General features: G+C 59.4%; 1 protein-coding gene across 4 annotated transcripts; it reads right to left on the reverse strand.

Moving 5' to 3' along the window:
• Positions 1–1,910: 1,910 nt before the first annotated feature.
• Positions 1,911–16,130, reverse strand: KCNK17 (potassium two pore domain channel subfamily K member 17). Of its 4 annotated transcripts, none has more exons than XM_069488700.1 (5): positions 15,627–16,130; positions 12,494–12,608; positions 7,332–7,492; positions 6,766–6,940; positions 1,911–2,631 (listed from the first exon to the last, which is right to left on the reverse strand). In XM_069488700.1, the coding sequence occupies exons 1-5, from the start codon at positions 16,044–16,046 to the stop codon at positions 2,321–2,323; spliced, it is 1,182 nt and encodes a 393-aa protein (XP_069344801.1). In that variant the 5' UTR covers positions 16,047–16,130; the 3' UTR covers positions 1,911–2,320. The 4 variants fall into 4 exon arrangements, with proteins under 4 accessions (XP_069344801.1, XP_069344803.1, XP_069344802.1 ...); XM_069488702.1 differs by lacking the exon at positions 1,911–2,631 and adding an exon at positions 2,638–3,106; XM_069488701.1 differs by lacking the exon at positions 1,911–2,631 and adding an exon at positions 2,638–3,449.
• Between the last annotated feature and the right edge of the window lie 6 nt (positions 16,131–16,136).

Genomic DNA, 16,136 nt, shown 5'->3' on the forward strand with positions numbered 1-16,136 from the left:
GTGTCCAGTCCCCCTGTCCTGGCCAGGAGTGCGATGGTATCAGCCTGGGAGCCCCCCAAGGGCAGGGCTCCGTCCTGCGTCACTGCTTGCTCAGCCCAGCCTGCGGGCCAGCCCCGGGAGGGGTCAGCGGAGGTGCTGCCTGCCACGTAACCGCCGCCTGCGGAGCATCTGCGTCCCGTCCCTGTCCGCTGGGCCGGGCTGTGGAACGCTGACAGCTGAAATGCACTTGGCGCTTCCTTGGGCTGATACAGCCGTTCTCAGCTCCTCGCGTACAGTCACTCATTTCGCCCTGGGAGATCTGAACGTCTCTTATCTCCATTTCGCAGAGGAGAAAACTGATCCACGATTCGCCCGGGGTCACAGAGCTGGCCAGCGGTGGAACCAGGATTTCAACACCGGTGGGCTGGCTCCAAACACAGTACGCTCCAGGGCCACACTCTGAGGGCGCCCTGGCCCTCCTCAAGGCCTCTGGTGTTCCGGCTGAGATTGCAGGAAGTAGCGAATGGTTAGGGTCCTTACTCACAGACCACGAGACGACTGTCTCAGCCTGCCGCTGTCGCACCGTCCTCACTGTCCATGCTGGTCTGTGATGTCCGAACTGAGGCCTGCCACTCTGTTCTTGTGCCTTTCTCAGACCCAGACCTCTCTGGTGGCCCCCAGCCTGGCTTCTCATGACCCCACCCCAACCCCGTTCACCCACAGCCCCACCCCAGGCTCTGGATTTGGACTTGAGTTCCAGCGACTCTCCTCATTGGCTGTGGAGCAGACCTCCCAGCACCCCAGGCTGGTGCCCTCTGGGGCCAGCATGTCCTAGCACAAGGGTAGGGGTGGGCACGGAGGGGTGAAGGGCTTGATGGGGGATGGAGACACTGAGTCCAGGGGGCCAGGCATGAGGAGAAGGGGCCCGGGGCGAGACAGAGTTGGGATCACAGTGGCCAACCCAGCACGCTGGCCTGTCCCTTACTCCCAGTTTTGAATTGCTAGGTCACAGCAATTACACAGGATGCCACGTCCAGGCTTCCAGCAATCTCCTCACCTCTGTTTCCCTGTGCCCCGCCGGTGGGCCTTGGGAAGTGAGTGTGGACCCTGCTGTTTACTCCCTGGTGTTGCTGCTGGGTTTGGCCTTGGTCCACTTAGGCCGGGTGGTGCAAGCGGGATGGTGTAACAGCCTCACTGCTTCACTGCCAAAAGGCTGTCCCTGAGCCAGTTCCAGGAGGGCTCCAAGGCTGAGGGGTTTGTCCTCAGGGAAGGGCCACATGGAGCTCCCTGGGTCCCTGTGATGCCACCCATAGAATGGGTGGAGGGAACAGTCACGGGTGCCCACTGAGGGCAAGAAGGCAGCTGCCCTGGGTGACCCTCAGGTGCTGGCTGGGCTGCAGGACCTGGGTGTGTAGGTGTGTGTGGTGGGGACCACTACATCATATGCTGCCTTAGTTGCAACCCTGGGTGAGAGACAGAAATGCTCAAGGTGAGACGCTCTGCAAACAGAAGTGGCCTCCTCAAACCCACCTGGCTCTGCAAACTGTGGCTGGAGCCTTCAAACGCAGCGGGGCAGGAGGAGCCCACTGGCCTGCCCCAGGCTCTCCTGTGGTGTGAATGAGCAAGGCTTCAGCAGCTGAACTGGGACCAGCCACCTGCTGGTGTATCAGTCCTGAGTGTTATCAGTAAATCTTGAGTGAGTTTACCTGGAGGGTCCCTGAAGTTATGGGGGCCAGCAGTCCAGTCCTCTGTCCATTCTCACCACCAGCCCTAGACAAACTCACTTGGGGAGGGGGTGGTTTCCCTCTGTGTAGGCTCCAGTCTCAGAAGCTCTCTTTGTCTCTGGGTGTGTATGTCAATTAGAATTAGGTTTGGTGATGAGTGACAGAAAAACCCAAATAACAGTGTCTTAAATAAGATGTTTATTTCTCTCTCACATAAATGAAAGCTGGTGGTATTCAGTCCAGTCAGGTTTGTTATGATGGCTCTGGGGTCATCAGGGATCTAGGCTTTTTCTATCTTATTATGCCACCAATCACAAACATGGCCTCTACCTCATGGCACAATGTGGCTGCCAGAGCTCCAGCCACCATATCAGCATTGCAGCCAGTTAGAGTAAGGAAGTGGGAAAAGGGGAATGCCTTGCTCGACCTGAAAGTCACATTCCATGTCACACAGGATATTTCTCTGTATGTGTTATTGGGAAGAATTTAATCATATAGCTGCACCTAGCCTCCAGGGAGGATGGAACATGTAGTCTTTAGTCTGGGTCGTCATGTGCCAAGCTTAAAATGAGAGGTCTTGTTACTGAGGAGGAAGATTGAGCAAATACTGGAGTAAACTATCTGTCCTTGCCACAGTGTGCAACCTGAGTAGAAGGTTCCAGATGCTGTATGATTCCCATAGGCCCCTCTAGACAGCAGCCTTGCTGTGGGGAGTGGGACTCCGGCTCCCCATCTGGGCCTTGCCGCCAGCTTCGGGACTTGAAATCCTCCCTGGAGCTGTGGTGATAGCAGGAACACGCCCCTCCTGGGGTCTCCAGCAGGGAGAGGATCAGTTTGATGATCAGGGCCAGCCACGCCATCCCAAAGAGAATCCACAGGGACACCATGTTCTTGTACCACAGCGGGTACCACCGAGAGGGGTTCATCCCTGGGGAAGAGCAGAGGATGGAGGCCTGGCAAAGTCAGGGCCACATTCCCCAAATGGAAGGGGGCATGCATGGCTGAGTCACCTGAGCAAGCTGAGGGGTAAGCAGGACAGAACATGGGACATCCACACTGATCTGCTTCCGGGTCTCATGGTCACCTCCCTAGGAGTCCAGGAAGCCTCTCTGGATTGGTGCTTGGGCTTGGAAGCTAAATTTCCTCTTTGTCTCTCTGAGGGACTCTGTTTATGCTCTGTCCCAGCGGGACAGTGTGATCCCTGGACCAGCAGCATCAGTGTCATCTGAGAGCTTGTCAGAGATGCACATGACGGGGTCCCCTCTGCAGACCTTCTCACTCAGAGACCCTGGGGCGGGCCCAGCAGTCTGTACCTGAACACGCCCCCAGGAGACTCTGACGCCTGCTCTACCGTTTGCCTGTCTCTCTGTTTGGTTCTCTCACATCTGCAAGGAGGCAGCTTGCTGGAGCCAAGGGGTTTAGGAAGAGCGGGCAAACGGCTGGGTGTGTGTCCTGCCTCAGTTCTTAGGAGCATGTGATCGCCATCTGTCTGAACACCCCTCTCCTGGGAAATTGCCACGGGGGAATATAATTGCTCCCGTGGCTTTTAGGATGCAGTTCCAAAGACTTACCTCTGCAGCACACCTCGCCCTCTGACTGCCCCGCCACTCTTTCCCCATTTCCACATCAGTCATCCTTCCTGCCTCAGGACCTTTGTACTTGCTGTCCCCTCCGTTCCGAATGCTCTTCACTTCCAATTCCTCTTGGCCTGGTGACCTCCCCTCGTCCCGCAGGTTACTCCCTCGGCTGTAAGGTGGACACAGTAAGGGTCCTCCTCCTGCGACTGCTGGGGACCACACGGGCTGATGCAGCTACAGTGCCCGGGCTGACAGTGCCCAGGACCGTGGCCGGTTGATTGTTTTACTCCCATCATGCCCCAGCACAGTGCAGTCCATCTGGATAATAATGGCTGGGAAGGGCAGACGGGTCGCTGTGTCTCAGATAACTCTTGCCAAGGCTCGCTCTCTCTGTGACTTAGTTCCCTCCCTGGGGGTCTGTCTCGCCTCCCTCATCAGACTGGGATCCCTCAAAGGGTGGAGATCTGCCCTTCTATTTCCTCCACCGCCCTTTCTGCCTCGGCGCCCTGCCCCCTCCTGTCTACCGCTCCTCCTGTCCTGCTGGCCCCAGACACGGCCTCTCTATCCAGGCCCCACAGGACGGCCCCTCGCTTGGACCCCCACTGGGGGTGAGGCTGCAGTCTGGAGCTGACCTCTGCTGTGGGGAGGAGCTGGGATTGGATTAGGCTGATTGGGTTATGGGGCCACGATTCCGATGCCGCTGACGGTCCCAAATGAGATCAGTGGCGAGCCAGCTCCCTGGCCCTGCCACCCGCTGGCTTGGCTTGCGCCTGGTCACAGAGGGGAGGAGGCGTCCATCTCCTCCTTTATTTCATTTTTTTAGCTGACATCACAAGTGGCAGGAGACCTGGCAGCTGGCAAGGCGCACTGAGCCGCAAATGCAATTGGGGACAGCGAGGGCTGTGGGCCGGGAGGAGCAGGCGGCTGAGACCTGGCGCTGCTCCGGCCACGGCCTTCGGGCGGATGGAGGCTGTGAAGACAGCGCCCTGTGCCTGCCCACGCCCAGTGGCCAGGGGGGGGACCTCAGCATTCCCATCAGAGGAAGGAGTCGACCCTGTTGCTGGAGGACAAGGAAAGCTCAGAGATTTGAGGAATAGGTGTGGAAGATTCCAGAACATGAGTGGTGTGGGGACCCTAGCTTGGGAGTTTATCCTAGACTTGCCCTGACTTGCCCGCTCATGACCTTATTCTTATTCAACTCCCTTCCCTTCTCTGGGCCTCAGTTTCCCCATCTGTATAAGGAAGAGCCCTTATGTGCAGATGAAGCAGTGGGGCTGTCAGTGTAGCCACTTGCCATGAGGCACTGCAATGGCTGCGGAGGGACGCAGAGTGGGCAGCTAATCTCTGGAGACGCGGTGGAGGGGCCTCTGGGCAGCGGTGGTCTGCCTGGGCAGCCCCTCTGGCCTTAAAGGGCCCTTGCGGTGGACCAGGTCTCGCCAGTCAGGGTGTACTGGCAGGGGCTCTGGAGGCCTGTTCCCACCCTGCTGCTCCCAGTGGGGGGCTCACAGGGTGGCAAGGACCCTGATCAGCCCTCCTCGTAGACTGGCTGTGCGAAGTCACCGCCTTTTCCTTGATGCTGGCTGAGGCCTTTCCTCCCATTTCCAGTGCCCATGTCTAGAGAGGGCTGCCCCCTCCTCCCTCTGCCCTGCCCTGCCCTGCTCTGCCACAGGGGACTGCCAGGCCTCAGGACATCCTCACGGAGATTCCCACCACCCCACATTGGCTTCCCCAGGCCAGCTTCCTGGGGAGGCTGCTGCAGGACTTGTCAGACCGCATGGCCCTGGGTGGAAGCTGCTACAGCCGGCCAGAACAGTATTTCTGGTATTTATGGTGGCTGGAATGCAGTGTGGAAGGGAGAGAGCTCAGACTGGAGAGGGAGGCCGGGCCCTCAGGGGCCTAGTTATGGATTTTGGACTCCATCCTAAAACTATGGGAAAACAATGAAGGTTTTTAGAAGAGCCAGGCAGGTGACATGATAGCATTTATAATTTTTAAAGGTCATGAGAGCCAAGGGGGGGACAAGGATAGAGGGCTCTACAACTCCATGGGTGCCATCTTCATTATGCTCTGTGTGAATGGCAAACCTATAGTGTTACGCAGTGCCCAACCTGTGCAACTGTATGCCACAGCCTTGCCTGGACAAGGGAAATGACAGTGAGAATAGAGAAGAGAAGACACATCCAAGAATCATTCTCTGAGCTGTGAAGGGGGCAGATGTGGCCCTTGGAGCAGCAGGGCTTAGCTTTCTCAGACACCTCTCTCTACTCTGAGAGTAAAGATGGGAACATGCCCCAGGTAGAAGGAGCTCCTTCCAGAACAAGAGCCCTCCTCCCAAGACTGGGGAGATCAGGAAGGCCGTAGCATGAGACCCCTAGCACCAGGTCTGTCTTCGTGGGGAAGGAGAGGTTCAGGAAGGGTTCCTTGCACACAGAGGCTAGAAAGCACTGAAGGGTCTTAGCAATCACCTCATTTTACAGACAAGGACACTGAGACCCAGAGCAGGGACATTTTAGGCAGTCTGGAAAGGGTATGAATTTTGGAGTCAAATAGATCAGAATTCGTATTTCAGAGCCGTGCAATCTTGGGCAGATGGCTTGGCGTCTCTGAGCTTCAGCTTCCTCCTCAGTAGAATGGGGGGGATGACCGACCATCACTCTAGGTTGCCTGCTGAGTTAGCTGACCGTTTCTTTGGTAAAACTTCCCTTCAGTATTCCAGGATGGGTCTGTTGTTGAAGGGGTGAGGAGGAGCAAGGCCTCCTCCCCACTTTAGGGCCACGGGGTCAGAGGTGGGGTGCAAAGCCCCCTGAGGCCAGCGCGGTGGTAGTGCCACCGCTGTACCATGAACCTTCAGGGGTGGGAGAAGAGGGGGATGATGACGCTGGCCTGGCTCAGCCACCCCTGCCACCGCACAGGATGTCCCTCCACTGCCACCTGCTGGGCATCCATGCTAGCTTTATTATGCAAGGTTAGTGGCTTCTGGGGCCCTTGTCTTGCCTACGTGGGGCAGTGACCACTGATTAAACCCTGCCTTGGGTCCTCTGGACCCTGGGGCCCTTCCCTTCTGTCCTGGCTGGCACGCAGAATTTAGCTGCCAATCGTTTTCCAACAGGGCTCCAGGTGAGGCAGGTGTTTCATGAGTCTTCCGGACTCTGCCACCTGACCCGGAGGGCTGTGACCTCCAGCCCAGGAGCCGTGGGATGGGCTGGCGCTCCACGGAGTGGGGGAGTGAAGTGGGGAGGCGGGGACATGGGGCAAGGACGGACAGGGGCGGGAGGTCAGGGACTCCCCTTATCTGGAGGGCTCTAAGCACAATAGGTTGGCCTGCGGCCAGGTGAGGACCTCTCAGCGCAGGAGCGACCTCGGCCCATCACACAGCACAGGCGGGCAGGGCTGTGTCTCCGGACCGCAGGCGCAGGTGAGCGGGAGGTGGAGGCAGCTGGATCTCTGGACCGTCCCTCCCGCCAGCCACCCGCCGGGGCTCTCACCGATCACGTAGTCGCCGAAGCCCACGGTGCTGAGCGTGATGAAAGCGTAGTAGAAGCCCTCGATGTAGCTCCAGCCCTCCATGTGGGAGAAGAGCAGCGGGGGCAGCAGCAGGAAGAGCAGGAGGCCTGAGAGGAGGGCACTGGAGCCCGCCAGCCACCGCGCCTTGCTGGGGTCCTGTGTGTGCGGACAGTGGCACGGTGCCTCAGCTCCCCGCCCCCATGGCCTCTGCCAGCACCTGGGGGCCGAGGGAGCAGACAGCCTGGGGTGTCGTGCTGGGCAGCTAGAGCTTTCCCCCAGGAAGAGGGGGGCTGCCCGGGGCCCCCTTCACCTGGTTTCTGTTCTCCAGGTTTCCAGCCAAGAGCCTGTACCCTTCCTGTCTCCCAGGCCCCCGCTATCTCCACCACCGACGCCCCTTTATTACCCAGGACCCCACTCTGGGCAGGGACCCCCCAATCCCATCCCACCCCCATTAGTAACCCCTGCTCCCCCCTCCCCACCAGTGACCCAGCCTCCCACGGCAGCCCTCATCCCCGAAGGAGCCCACCCCAGCTCCAGCAGCCCTCACCCGCCCAGTGCCCCCCAGCCTGCGGGTGCAGCGGTGCACTCCCTGCTGCATGAGGTGGCCCAGGCGGTTGAGCACCACGAGGTTGAGCGGGATCCCCACGAGGGCAAAGACGATGCAGAAGAGTCGGGCGGCCATTGTGTGGGGGCTCAGGTTGCCATAGCCTGCGGGGAGAGGGGGCACTCAGGGGCCTGTCCAGACGGCCCTGCCCACTCCCCCCACGCTCCCCACCCCCGGCCGACCCCCCAGCCCTCCTTCCAACCCACTCAGGATGGGCAGCTGGTCCTCGCCACGCCCGTGCTTTCCCGTGCCAGGTGCTGTGCAGAGGGCAGAGGCCCTGTGCGCTTCTCCCCCAGTGCACCCTCACAGCCACCCTCGCAAATCGGGATGATGGGCCAGTTTCCCGGTCTGAGGGAGAAGCTCTGGGAGGCTAAGCAGCTTGCATGGGCTTGAACCCACTGCGTGTGAGGGTCTCATCTTTCCTGTCTTCATTTCCTGCCTCTCTGGGTGGGCAGAGGGATGCGGGAGACAGGGAGGGGACAGCCTCCAGCTGCTGCACCCTGGGGATCCACGCTGAGGCCACGCTGTCTGTGGGCTGCTCCCAGCCACGGCCGGGCATGGTGGGGCACTAAAGCGGCTGTCCCTGCCCCGGGCAGACCTCCCCTCACAGGCAACCTTTGCTCAGGGCTCCCAAGGCCTGGCCAGGAGCCTCCTTCCTTTCCTCTCTCCTTTCACAGGTTCAGACCCTCTTGCAGCCCGAGGCTCTTGCCATCTATTCCTGCCCCTTCATCCTTTGAAGTCCCCCACCCAATGTATCTCTTGCACATCTAATTCCGTCTTGATTTCGGATTCCTGGAGGACCCAGAGTGACACGCCTGGGCTCCCTGCCCAAGCCCTGAGTGGGTGGGAGGCAGAGGATGGAGCATCGGCTGACCCGAGGGAGGGGGAAGAGAGGGCAGGGGGCTGGGGGAGCATGAGATATTCACAAAGGATTCTGTCAGCCCACACATTCTGTCTCCTCCACCTCTGTCTCCGACCTCCTTGGTCACTACCGCGGTCTCATCTCTCTAAAATGCAAACCTGATGGGACCATTACCCAGGTTATAACCCTCCCTTAGTCTCATGCCTGCGGGGACAGTCCAAACTCTCACCCAGCCTCTCTCTGAGCCCCGCCTGTGCCCCAGCTTTCCCACCCCCGTCACACTCCTGCCCCGTGGAGCCCCCAGGCCCTCTCGTGGCTCTGTGCCGTGGAACATGATTCTTCCACTATGAAGAGTGGGTGTCCCCTCTTGCCCACCTATAAATGCCCCTTCCAGAGTCCCACTCTCCCGTGGAGCGGCTCCTCCTCCAGGGCTCCCCAGCGCTCTGCCCCGGCTGGGGGGAACTACACTGGGTGGGAGTGATTTGTGTCCGTGTCTGCCTCCTTCGAGTATGGTGAGCCCCTCAAGAGCAGGGCTGGGTCTTAACCATCTTGACATCCCCAACAACTGGCACAAGACCTGACCCTTAGCAGGTGCTTACCCCACAGGTGTGCTGAATAAGGACAAGTATGAATGCTGAGTGAATGAATGAATGAATGAGGACATACATGAATGAATGTGTGAGTACGTGAACAAATGCCTCCCACCCTGCCCCAGATCATTGCCTAACATTCCTGCTCCCTCAGATGGGGTCGGTGCACTCACACTCCCTGCACTCACCTGTACTATATTGAAACTGGCCGTTTACGCACCGCACCCCCCGCCCAGCCCACCTCACTGACGGGTCCTGAGAGAAGCCAGTGCAGTACGAGTCCAGAGCATGGGCTTTGGAGTCTAATGCACTCCCCAGGTTTGAATCCCAGCTCTGCCCCTTGCAGGCTGAGGGACCTTGGGTAAGCGGCTTGACTTTTTGGAGCCTCTGTTTTCTTGTCTGTAAAATGGGGATGCTGACATCCACCTATGGAGTGTTGTGGGGATGAAAGGAGGAAATGAAGGTGTGCTGTAGATGGGACTGTGAGCCCTCAAGCATCTAGTGTACATGAAGTGCTAAATAAATGTTTGTGGCACGAACGAATGGAGGAATGGTGGAACTCCACTGACCTGGCTTCTGGTCTGAGGACCTCAGAGGCCTCCTGAGTCCCCATGCTTCTCCCCATGCTGGCCTTTGTAGGTGTCCCCTTCTAACGAAGGGGGTTCTGCTTTCTGGTGGCATCTAGGGTGAGGAAAACCCCTTGATTTCCATCCCTCTCTCCTCCAGCTGTGGGTCCCTCCCAAGTTTCATCCTCTGTCTCTGGGGTTCTTTCATTCCGTTCTCACCAGTGGGATGGTGGCACCTAGATTCCAGCTCTGGGAGGAGCCCCCAGAGGCCTGCAGCTTGCTATGGCTGACATGAAAGGGGTTTTTCTCCTCCCCATCATTCTCAGTCATCCCTCAGGTCAGCAAAATCTGTGGACATCAGTGAAGCCCTCACCGACCTGTTGAATGCTGGGTAGCCACAGCCCTGTCCACGCCACCTCTCACTTAGCATGTCTCCCGACTGTCCCTCTGTACTTGCTAGGAGCTCCGGGCACCCTGCAAGTCTTGCATGACTGGGCTCCTCTGCACTCTCTCTGCACTCAGCCCTCGTTTCCAACTCTCTCCAGCCACCTGGACCTTCTTACTACTCCCCAAACACACCAGTCACAGTCCTGCCCCAGGGCCTTTGCACTTGCTGGCAGGAGGGTCTCTCCTCAGATGTCTGAGGAGCTTGCTCCCTTACTTTGCTCATGTCCCTGCTTCAATGTTACTGTATCAGTGAGTCCTTCCATGGCCACCCCATCTACAGTAGCCCCCATCACTATGAGACCCTCTTAACTGGCTTTACTTTCCTCTAAACACCTCCCACCACTGATTATTATCCACACATCTGTTTGTTTACTGCATGTCCCCTCTCGCTAGAATGCCAGCTCCCCGAGGGCAGGGCTTGCGAGTTTTGGTTACTGTTGCATGCTCAGCACCTAGAACACTCTGGTGCACAGGAGCGACTCAATTTATTTGTTGAATGAATCAATGGACAAATGAGTGAACGAATAAGCAAGCCAGGGATGCGGTTTATAGATGATGAATGCTTTCTGTGTCAGGCCCATCCTCCTGGCCCAGAAGTATCTGTGTGCCTGTCAGACCCTGTTTCATTTCGGGGCTTGGAAAGCACAGCCCTTACAGGGTGCTGCCCCAGGGCGACGGGGTTGCCAAAGAGGCTGCCCTCTGCTGTGCCTCTCAGATACCCCTTCTTTCCCTTGTGGTGTCCCAGATGTGCCCTGTCTCCCTGCCCCTCCTGCTCTGAGTTCCCTCCCTGTGCGTGCATGCATGTGTATGTGTGTGTGTGTGCATATGTGTGTAGGTGTGTGTGTGGGCGTGAGAATCACAGGATCATGAGCTCCCCTATTGTTCAGCCCACAATGGCTATCTCCTTGCTGCTTAGAATTCCCGCCCCATCTTGTAAACCCTCCAAGGGCAGACACTATTGGAAACAGCAGCGCGGGCCCCTAGCTGGGTTTCAAATCCCAACTCTGCTGCTCAGCAGCTATATGACCTTGGGGAAGTTGCACAGCATGTCGGTGCCTCAGTTTCCCCATCTGTGACATAAAAATAGTAAGACCTATCCTTGGAGGTTGCCATATGGACAAATTGAGATCTCAAATGCCAAAGTGCCCAGCACAGTGGCTGGTACAGGAAGGCCTCGGGTGTATCCTATTGTACTGTGGGTGCAGTGGGGCAGGGCCCTCCTTCCTCTGCCCTCCTCCCCCTCAGGGGTGGCGGAAATTGAGTGGAGAGGAAGGAGCAGGGGAACAGTCCAGGCTGGGAACAGCAGAGATGGGAAGAGACAGGCCGGAGACTCTGAACTTGGTGGGCCGGAGGCACAGGCCTGGGGCAGAGGGTGTGGGAGCTGTGGGGGTCACAGAGTAAAGGTCCCCACACATTTGGGAGGCCCGGCCCACAGTAACTGTGCTTCAAGATCCCTGATGCCCTGGAACTCAATACACGCTGTTCAAGTGCATATTTAATGGAATTCCTCAACAGGGCAGCGTTTATCAAGCACCCACTGTGTGCTGGGCCTTGTTTTAGACCCTGGGGATGTCACGGTGAAAAAGCACAGTCCTGCCAGTCCTTCCCCGGGCTCGGGTCCGTGGAGTTGGGGGCCTCCCAGGCACGCGTGTCCCGAGCGTTGCCCAGCTCCTGCGCAGCCTGAGATCGCTCCCAAGGAGCACCGGCTGATCAAGACTAGATGGAGAGTCCTGTGGATGCTCTTGCCTCACCCCACCCTGGGGAGGACAGAGGCTGGGGTGTGGTGTCCTGGCGACAGGATCCAGCCGCGCCCGGCGCTGGGAGGCGGTAGCGCGAGTCACCGGTGGTGTCAGCCTGCCACCTGCTGGTGAGGCCGGGGTCATGCAGGGGCTGGTGCAGGGGGACGGGCGCTGGGGGTGGGGGCCGCCCTGCATCAGTTCCTGGGTTCCAGAGCTGCGGGGATCTAGCCTGCTCTTCTTCTCCTCACAGCAGCCCCCAAGCACCCTCCTGGGACAAGTTCTGTCTCAGCTGTTCTGCGGGGCAGGGCGAGCCCAGGTGTCCCTGTGTGTGGGGAAGATGGCGATGGGGCATGGGGGCTTCCGTGAGCGGAGGAGAGGTCTCTGAGAGTGGCCTGCCCTTGTCTGCAGGCAGGGGGATGGGTGGCCGCCCCCCCCCCCCACCCCGGGGACTGAGAATAGGGTGTCTAGAGGCTCTTTCTTTGGGTTTCTGCCTCTTCCTCCTTTCCAACTTTCTCCTCTCCTCTGCCCGCCACCACCCCGGGCTCAGTGTTGGGTGGGCTGGGCTGAGGAGACGGGACACTTGTAGCGCCCAGAGGCATCTTTCTTGCTTTGCCTGGAGACCTCTGTGTGAGGCAGAGTCCCCTAGAGCAGTGCCCCTCAAGCCTGAGCATGGCACATGAACCGCCTGGGAATCCGCGTAAAATGCAGAAACCGATGCAGCAGGTCTGTGGGGAGGCCCAGGACTCTGTTCCCAGGCGGTGTCCACGCTGCACTGTCACACACAGTACGATGTGTGGGTTCGTGAGGCCCAGGAAACCCTGCCAAAGGACGGCCACCCCACCGCCCCTCGGGGAGAGGCCACCCGCCCCAGCCCCATCCACCTGGCCCACCCCGCCCTTACCGATGGTGGTGATGGTGGACACGGAGAAGAAGAAGGAGCCCACGAACTCCCAGCGCCCCATGCCGGTGGTGTTGCTGAGGAGGCTGGCCCCGTTTTTGTAGGCTTCCACGATGTCCTGGGGGACAGCCTGCAGTGACCACCAGGCTCTGTGGGGTGACTGTGTCCCTGCACCCCAGCACACACACACTCACGCACAGTCCGCACAATCACTCTTCCCTCCCAGCCTGGCCAGCGCAGGGAGGCCCTGCCCCTCCAGCCAGGGATTCCAGGGCAGCCCCCATGCGGACAGCTCCCTCCCCTCCCTTCACGCCAGCGCCCAGGTCAGGATGGGGTCTGATAGCTCACCAGCCAGTAGACCAACCACTCCTCTCCTCCCCTGCGCACTCCCTCTCCCGCAACAAGCACTAGGCCAGGCATGACACGTGCTGCTTTTAGGGGACACGAAGATAACAGAGACATGACCTCAGCTCTCAGTGGTATAGGGATAAACTTAACTAACTCTAATGTGATGTGCTCAATGCCGCATTGGGCATTAAGGAGGCAGTACAGCTGCACAGTCCGGGGGAAGTTACTCAGCTTCCCTCTGCCTCAGTTTCCTTACCTATAAAATGGGAATTCTAATAATACCTGCTTCATAGAGTTGCTGTGAGGGTTAAATGAGGTACCATGTGTAAAGACAGAGCAGTAGCCTGCACGTGGTAAATGTTAGCAGTTGCTGTCGTTGTCATGGTGTAGGAATACGGGGGAGAAAAGTGTTCATTCTCATGGGGGTAGGAGCAGAGGCTTCATGGAGGAGAGGACGTTTTCGTGGGATCTTCCCTGAGGGCCAGACGGGATTGCTTCTGGTGGAAGAACACCTAGGTAGGTGGGACAGCAGCAGCAGAGGCTGGCAGGTGAGGAGTCTAGACTCCTAGACTCAGGAGACTGACAGGTGATCCGGGCCAAGCTGTGCTTGGCTCTGCTGTGCCACGGTTGGAGTCACAGGCCTCATCTAAGGTCACTGAGCCAAGGGGAGGCAGGGTCAGGTTTGTCTGCCCTGTGGCAGCTGGCAGTATGGCAGTTTGTCAGATCAGAAGGGCTAGACTGCTGCAGGGGTGAGTGACAGAGGGCCTGCCCTGCATGCTGGCATGGAGTGTTTCAGAGGAACAGAGAGGAGATGTTCAGAAGTCCAGGCCTCTGGCCCCATTTGGTACAGGCAGCATATGGGCTGGGAGGGAGCCATCCCAGAGGATCGAGAGGGTGTGTGGACATGGAACAAATGTCAGAGACTTGGAACAGGTGAAGGAGCAGGGCTGGGAGGAGGAGGACTGCTTGCTCTTGGCCTTGAGGAATTTGAGAAGTTGCATGAACATGTCTGGTTCTCAGAGGGAAGATCTGGGCTGGACGCCACATCCTCATTCCTGGCGATGGCTGAAGCCACAGGAGGGTTGGGGAAGAGGGTGAGGTGGGGATGGAGCAGGAGGGGGTTGGAGGGAAGCCTACAGAGCCCGGTGGGGCACAGGTCCACCCAGAAGCAGTACTCATGGTGGCTCATGGCCCCAGCTTGGGGCCGTATAGCCTGTATTCCCACTTAACCTGTCTGAGCCTCAGTTTCTTCACCTCTAAAAAGGGAATGATAGTAAGAGTACCTATCTGTGAGGGAGGTGAGCACGAACCGAGTTAGTATGGGTAAGACACTAGGCACAGTGCTGCACAGAAGCATTTACTATTACTAATATCATCATCATAGTCATCTTCCCGGGCCCAGGCACCTTGCAGTTCACCACCTTGGCAACGCGCGTGTCAGACAGCCTCAGCAGCAGGGCCAAGCTGATGTACTAATATTTGCAGAAGTTTGCAGGTGGGGGGTGGGATGGAGGAATCACTTTAGATCCCAAGCAGAGATGGATTATACCCCGCCTAGCTCCAGACCCTGCCAAATCGGTCTAGTTCGAGAGTTCAGAACGCCACCTCCTCTCCACTCTCGGTCCCTTCCCACCCTGACACATTTCCCTGCTACCTTCTGCGCACTGGCTTTGGGCTGGAGAGCCTGGGTCACAAGGCCTGGCTTCCTCTGCGGAGGAGCCAACGGGACTGCAAGGCAGGGGTTCAGGGCTGGCGCGCAGCTGTCTAGGCCCGGGTTCTGGGCTCACGGAGGAAGGGGTTTGGGCACTGAGCCAGGGCCTGGGACGTTAATGCATCCGCCAAATCGAGCAGCTGCCAGTCTGGCGTCGCTTGGGTCGGAAGAGACCTCCATCCATCCGGGATGCCCCGCCCCAAGAACCCTCCCCTGCCTGCTCTGCCCGCTGAGTCCCCACCCTCTGAGGGGTCGGTCCTGGGAGACCTCTGCCTCCTCTCCCACCCGCGCATTGAGCCCTTTCCGGCCTTCGTGGCTGGCGCGGTGCACCCAGCCCTGGGTGCCCGAAGACTTGGAGCAAAGCGCGCTCTGCCCAAGAGCGGCCTGCGCCCGCCCTCCCCTTCTCTAACCCGGGTCCGCGGCGCCTGCCCAGGCAGTGCGCTTCGGCCTGTCCTCTCGCCCTTGAAAACAGGTGCGCCCTTCCCCCCCGGGCTCCTGCGGTGGTCGTGCCCTCGGTCTTGCTGGTCCTTAGCCCCCCGCCAGCGCCCCTGCGGTCCTCGCCCCCAGTTCGCAGATTCGCGCCCGGGTTCCCGACCTGGAAGGGGCCAGGTGTGCCCCTCCATTCTTCGCCTTGTGTCTGACCCCAACACAGCGCTGCGCGTCCCGGTGCGACCTGCCACCTCCCGCCAGCGGACCAAATGCTCCCTTTCCTCGTTCTGGCTCGACCTGGTCGGCCCTGCGGGCTTCCGACTCAGGGAGGCGCGCCCCTGTAGTCGTCCCCAAATTCGGACGTTTGCGCCCCGCATCTGTCTCCTGACGGGGACAGTGTTGCCCTCTCGCCCCCCAGAGGAGGACTCGGAGCACGGTGCGGTGCAGCACTGTCGCTAGAGCTGGGGTCCTTTCCGTGGGGGTGCCGCCCCGCCCTCCAGGCCCCCGCGCGGAAACGCCGCCCCGTCGTGCCCGCGTGTGTGCTCCCGGCGGTTCCCCGTCTGGGGCCTGGCGGGCCCTCTCGCCCTCGGCCGGTACACCCACGTTCCCCGTCCCACCGCGCCAGCGCCAGCCACGCTCGCCCCTGACCCGGATCAGCGAGTCCAGCGCCGGGCCGTCCAGACAGGTGAAGTTCCGCAACAGCTCCCACTTCTCGCGCTGGAAGCTGCGGCTGGAGTCCTGCGCCGCGCGGCCCTCCAGCGCCCAGAACACGCCCGTGCCCAGCGCCAGGTAAGCCAGGTAGGCGAGCAGCAGGAGACAGGTGGTAGGCAGCGGGCAGCGCTGGACCCTGCCCTTGGGCGCCGCCCGGGCTCGCGGTTGGTACATGGCGGGAGAGGCAGGGAGCCGTGGACCAGGACTGGGGCAGAAAGGAAGGACCAGGAGCCCAGCTGGCCTCTCCTCTAGCAAACGCCTCCCTGGGCAATTTCCCCCCTGCAGAGGGGACAACCCTGTCCCACCTTGCCTTGGGATCCAATTCCAGGGACAAAAAGAGGCTCTGAGTGCGGGCATCTGGCTCCGCCTCAAATGTGTGTGGAATGCCCACCCCCCCAGGCCCAGGCCAGGAACGAGAGGGCTGCTGGGTGACCACAAGCGCTAACA

Source organism: Eulemur rufifrons, chromosome 15 (genome assembly GCF_041146395.1).
Source record: "Eulemur rufifrons isolate Redbay chromosome 15, OSU_ERuf_1, whole genome shotgun sequence".
In the NCBI taxonomy this organism is placed as follows: domain Eukaryota; kingdom Metazoa; phylum Chordata; class Mammalia; order Primates; family Lemuridae; genus Eulemur; species Eulemur rufifrons.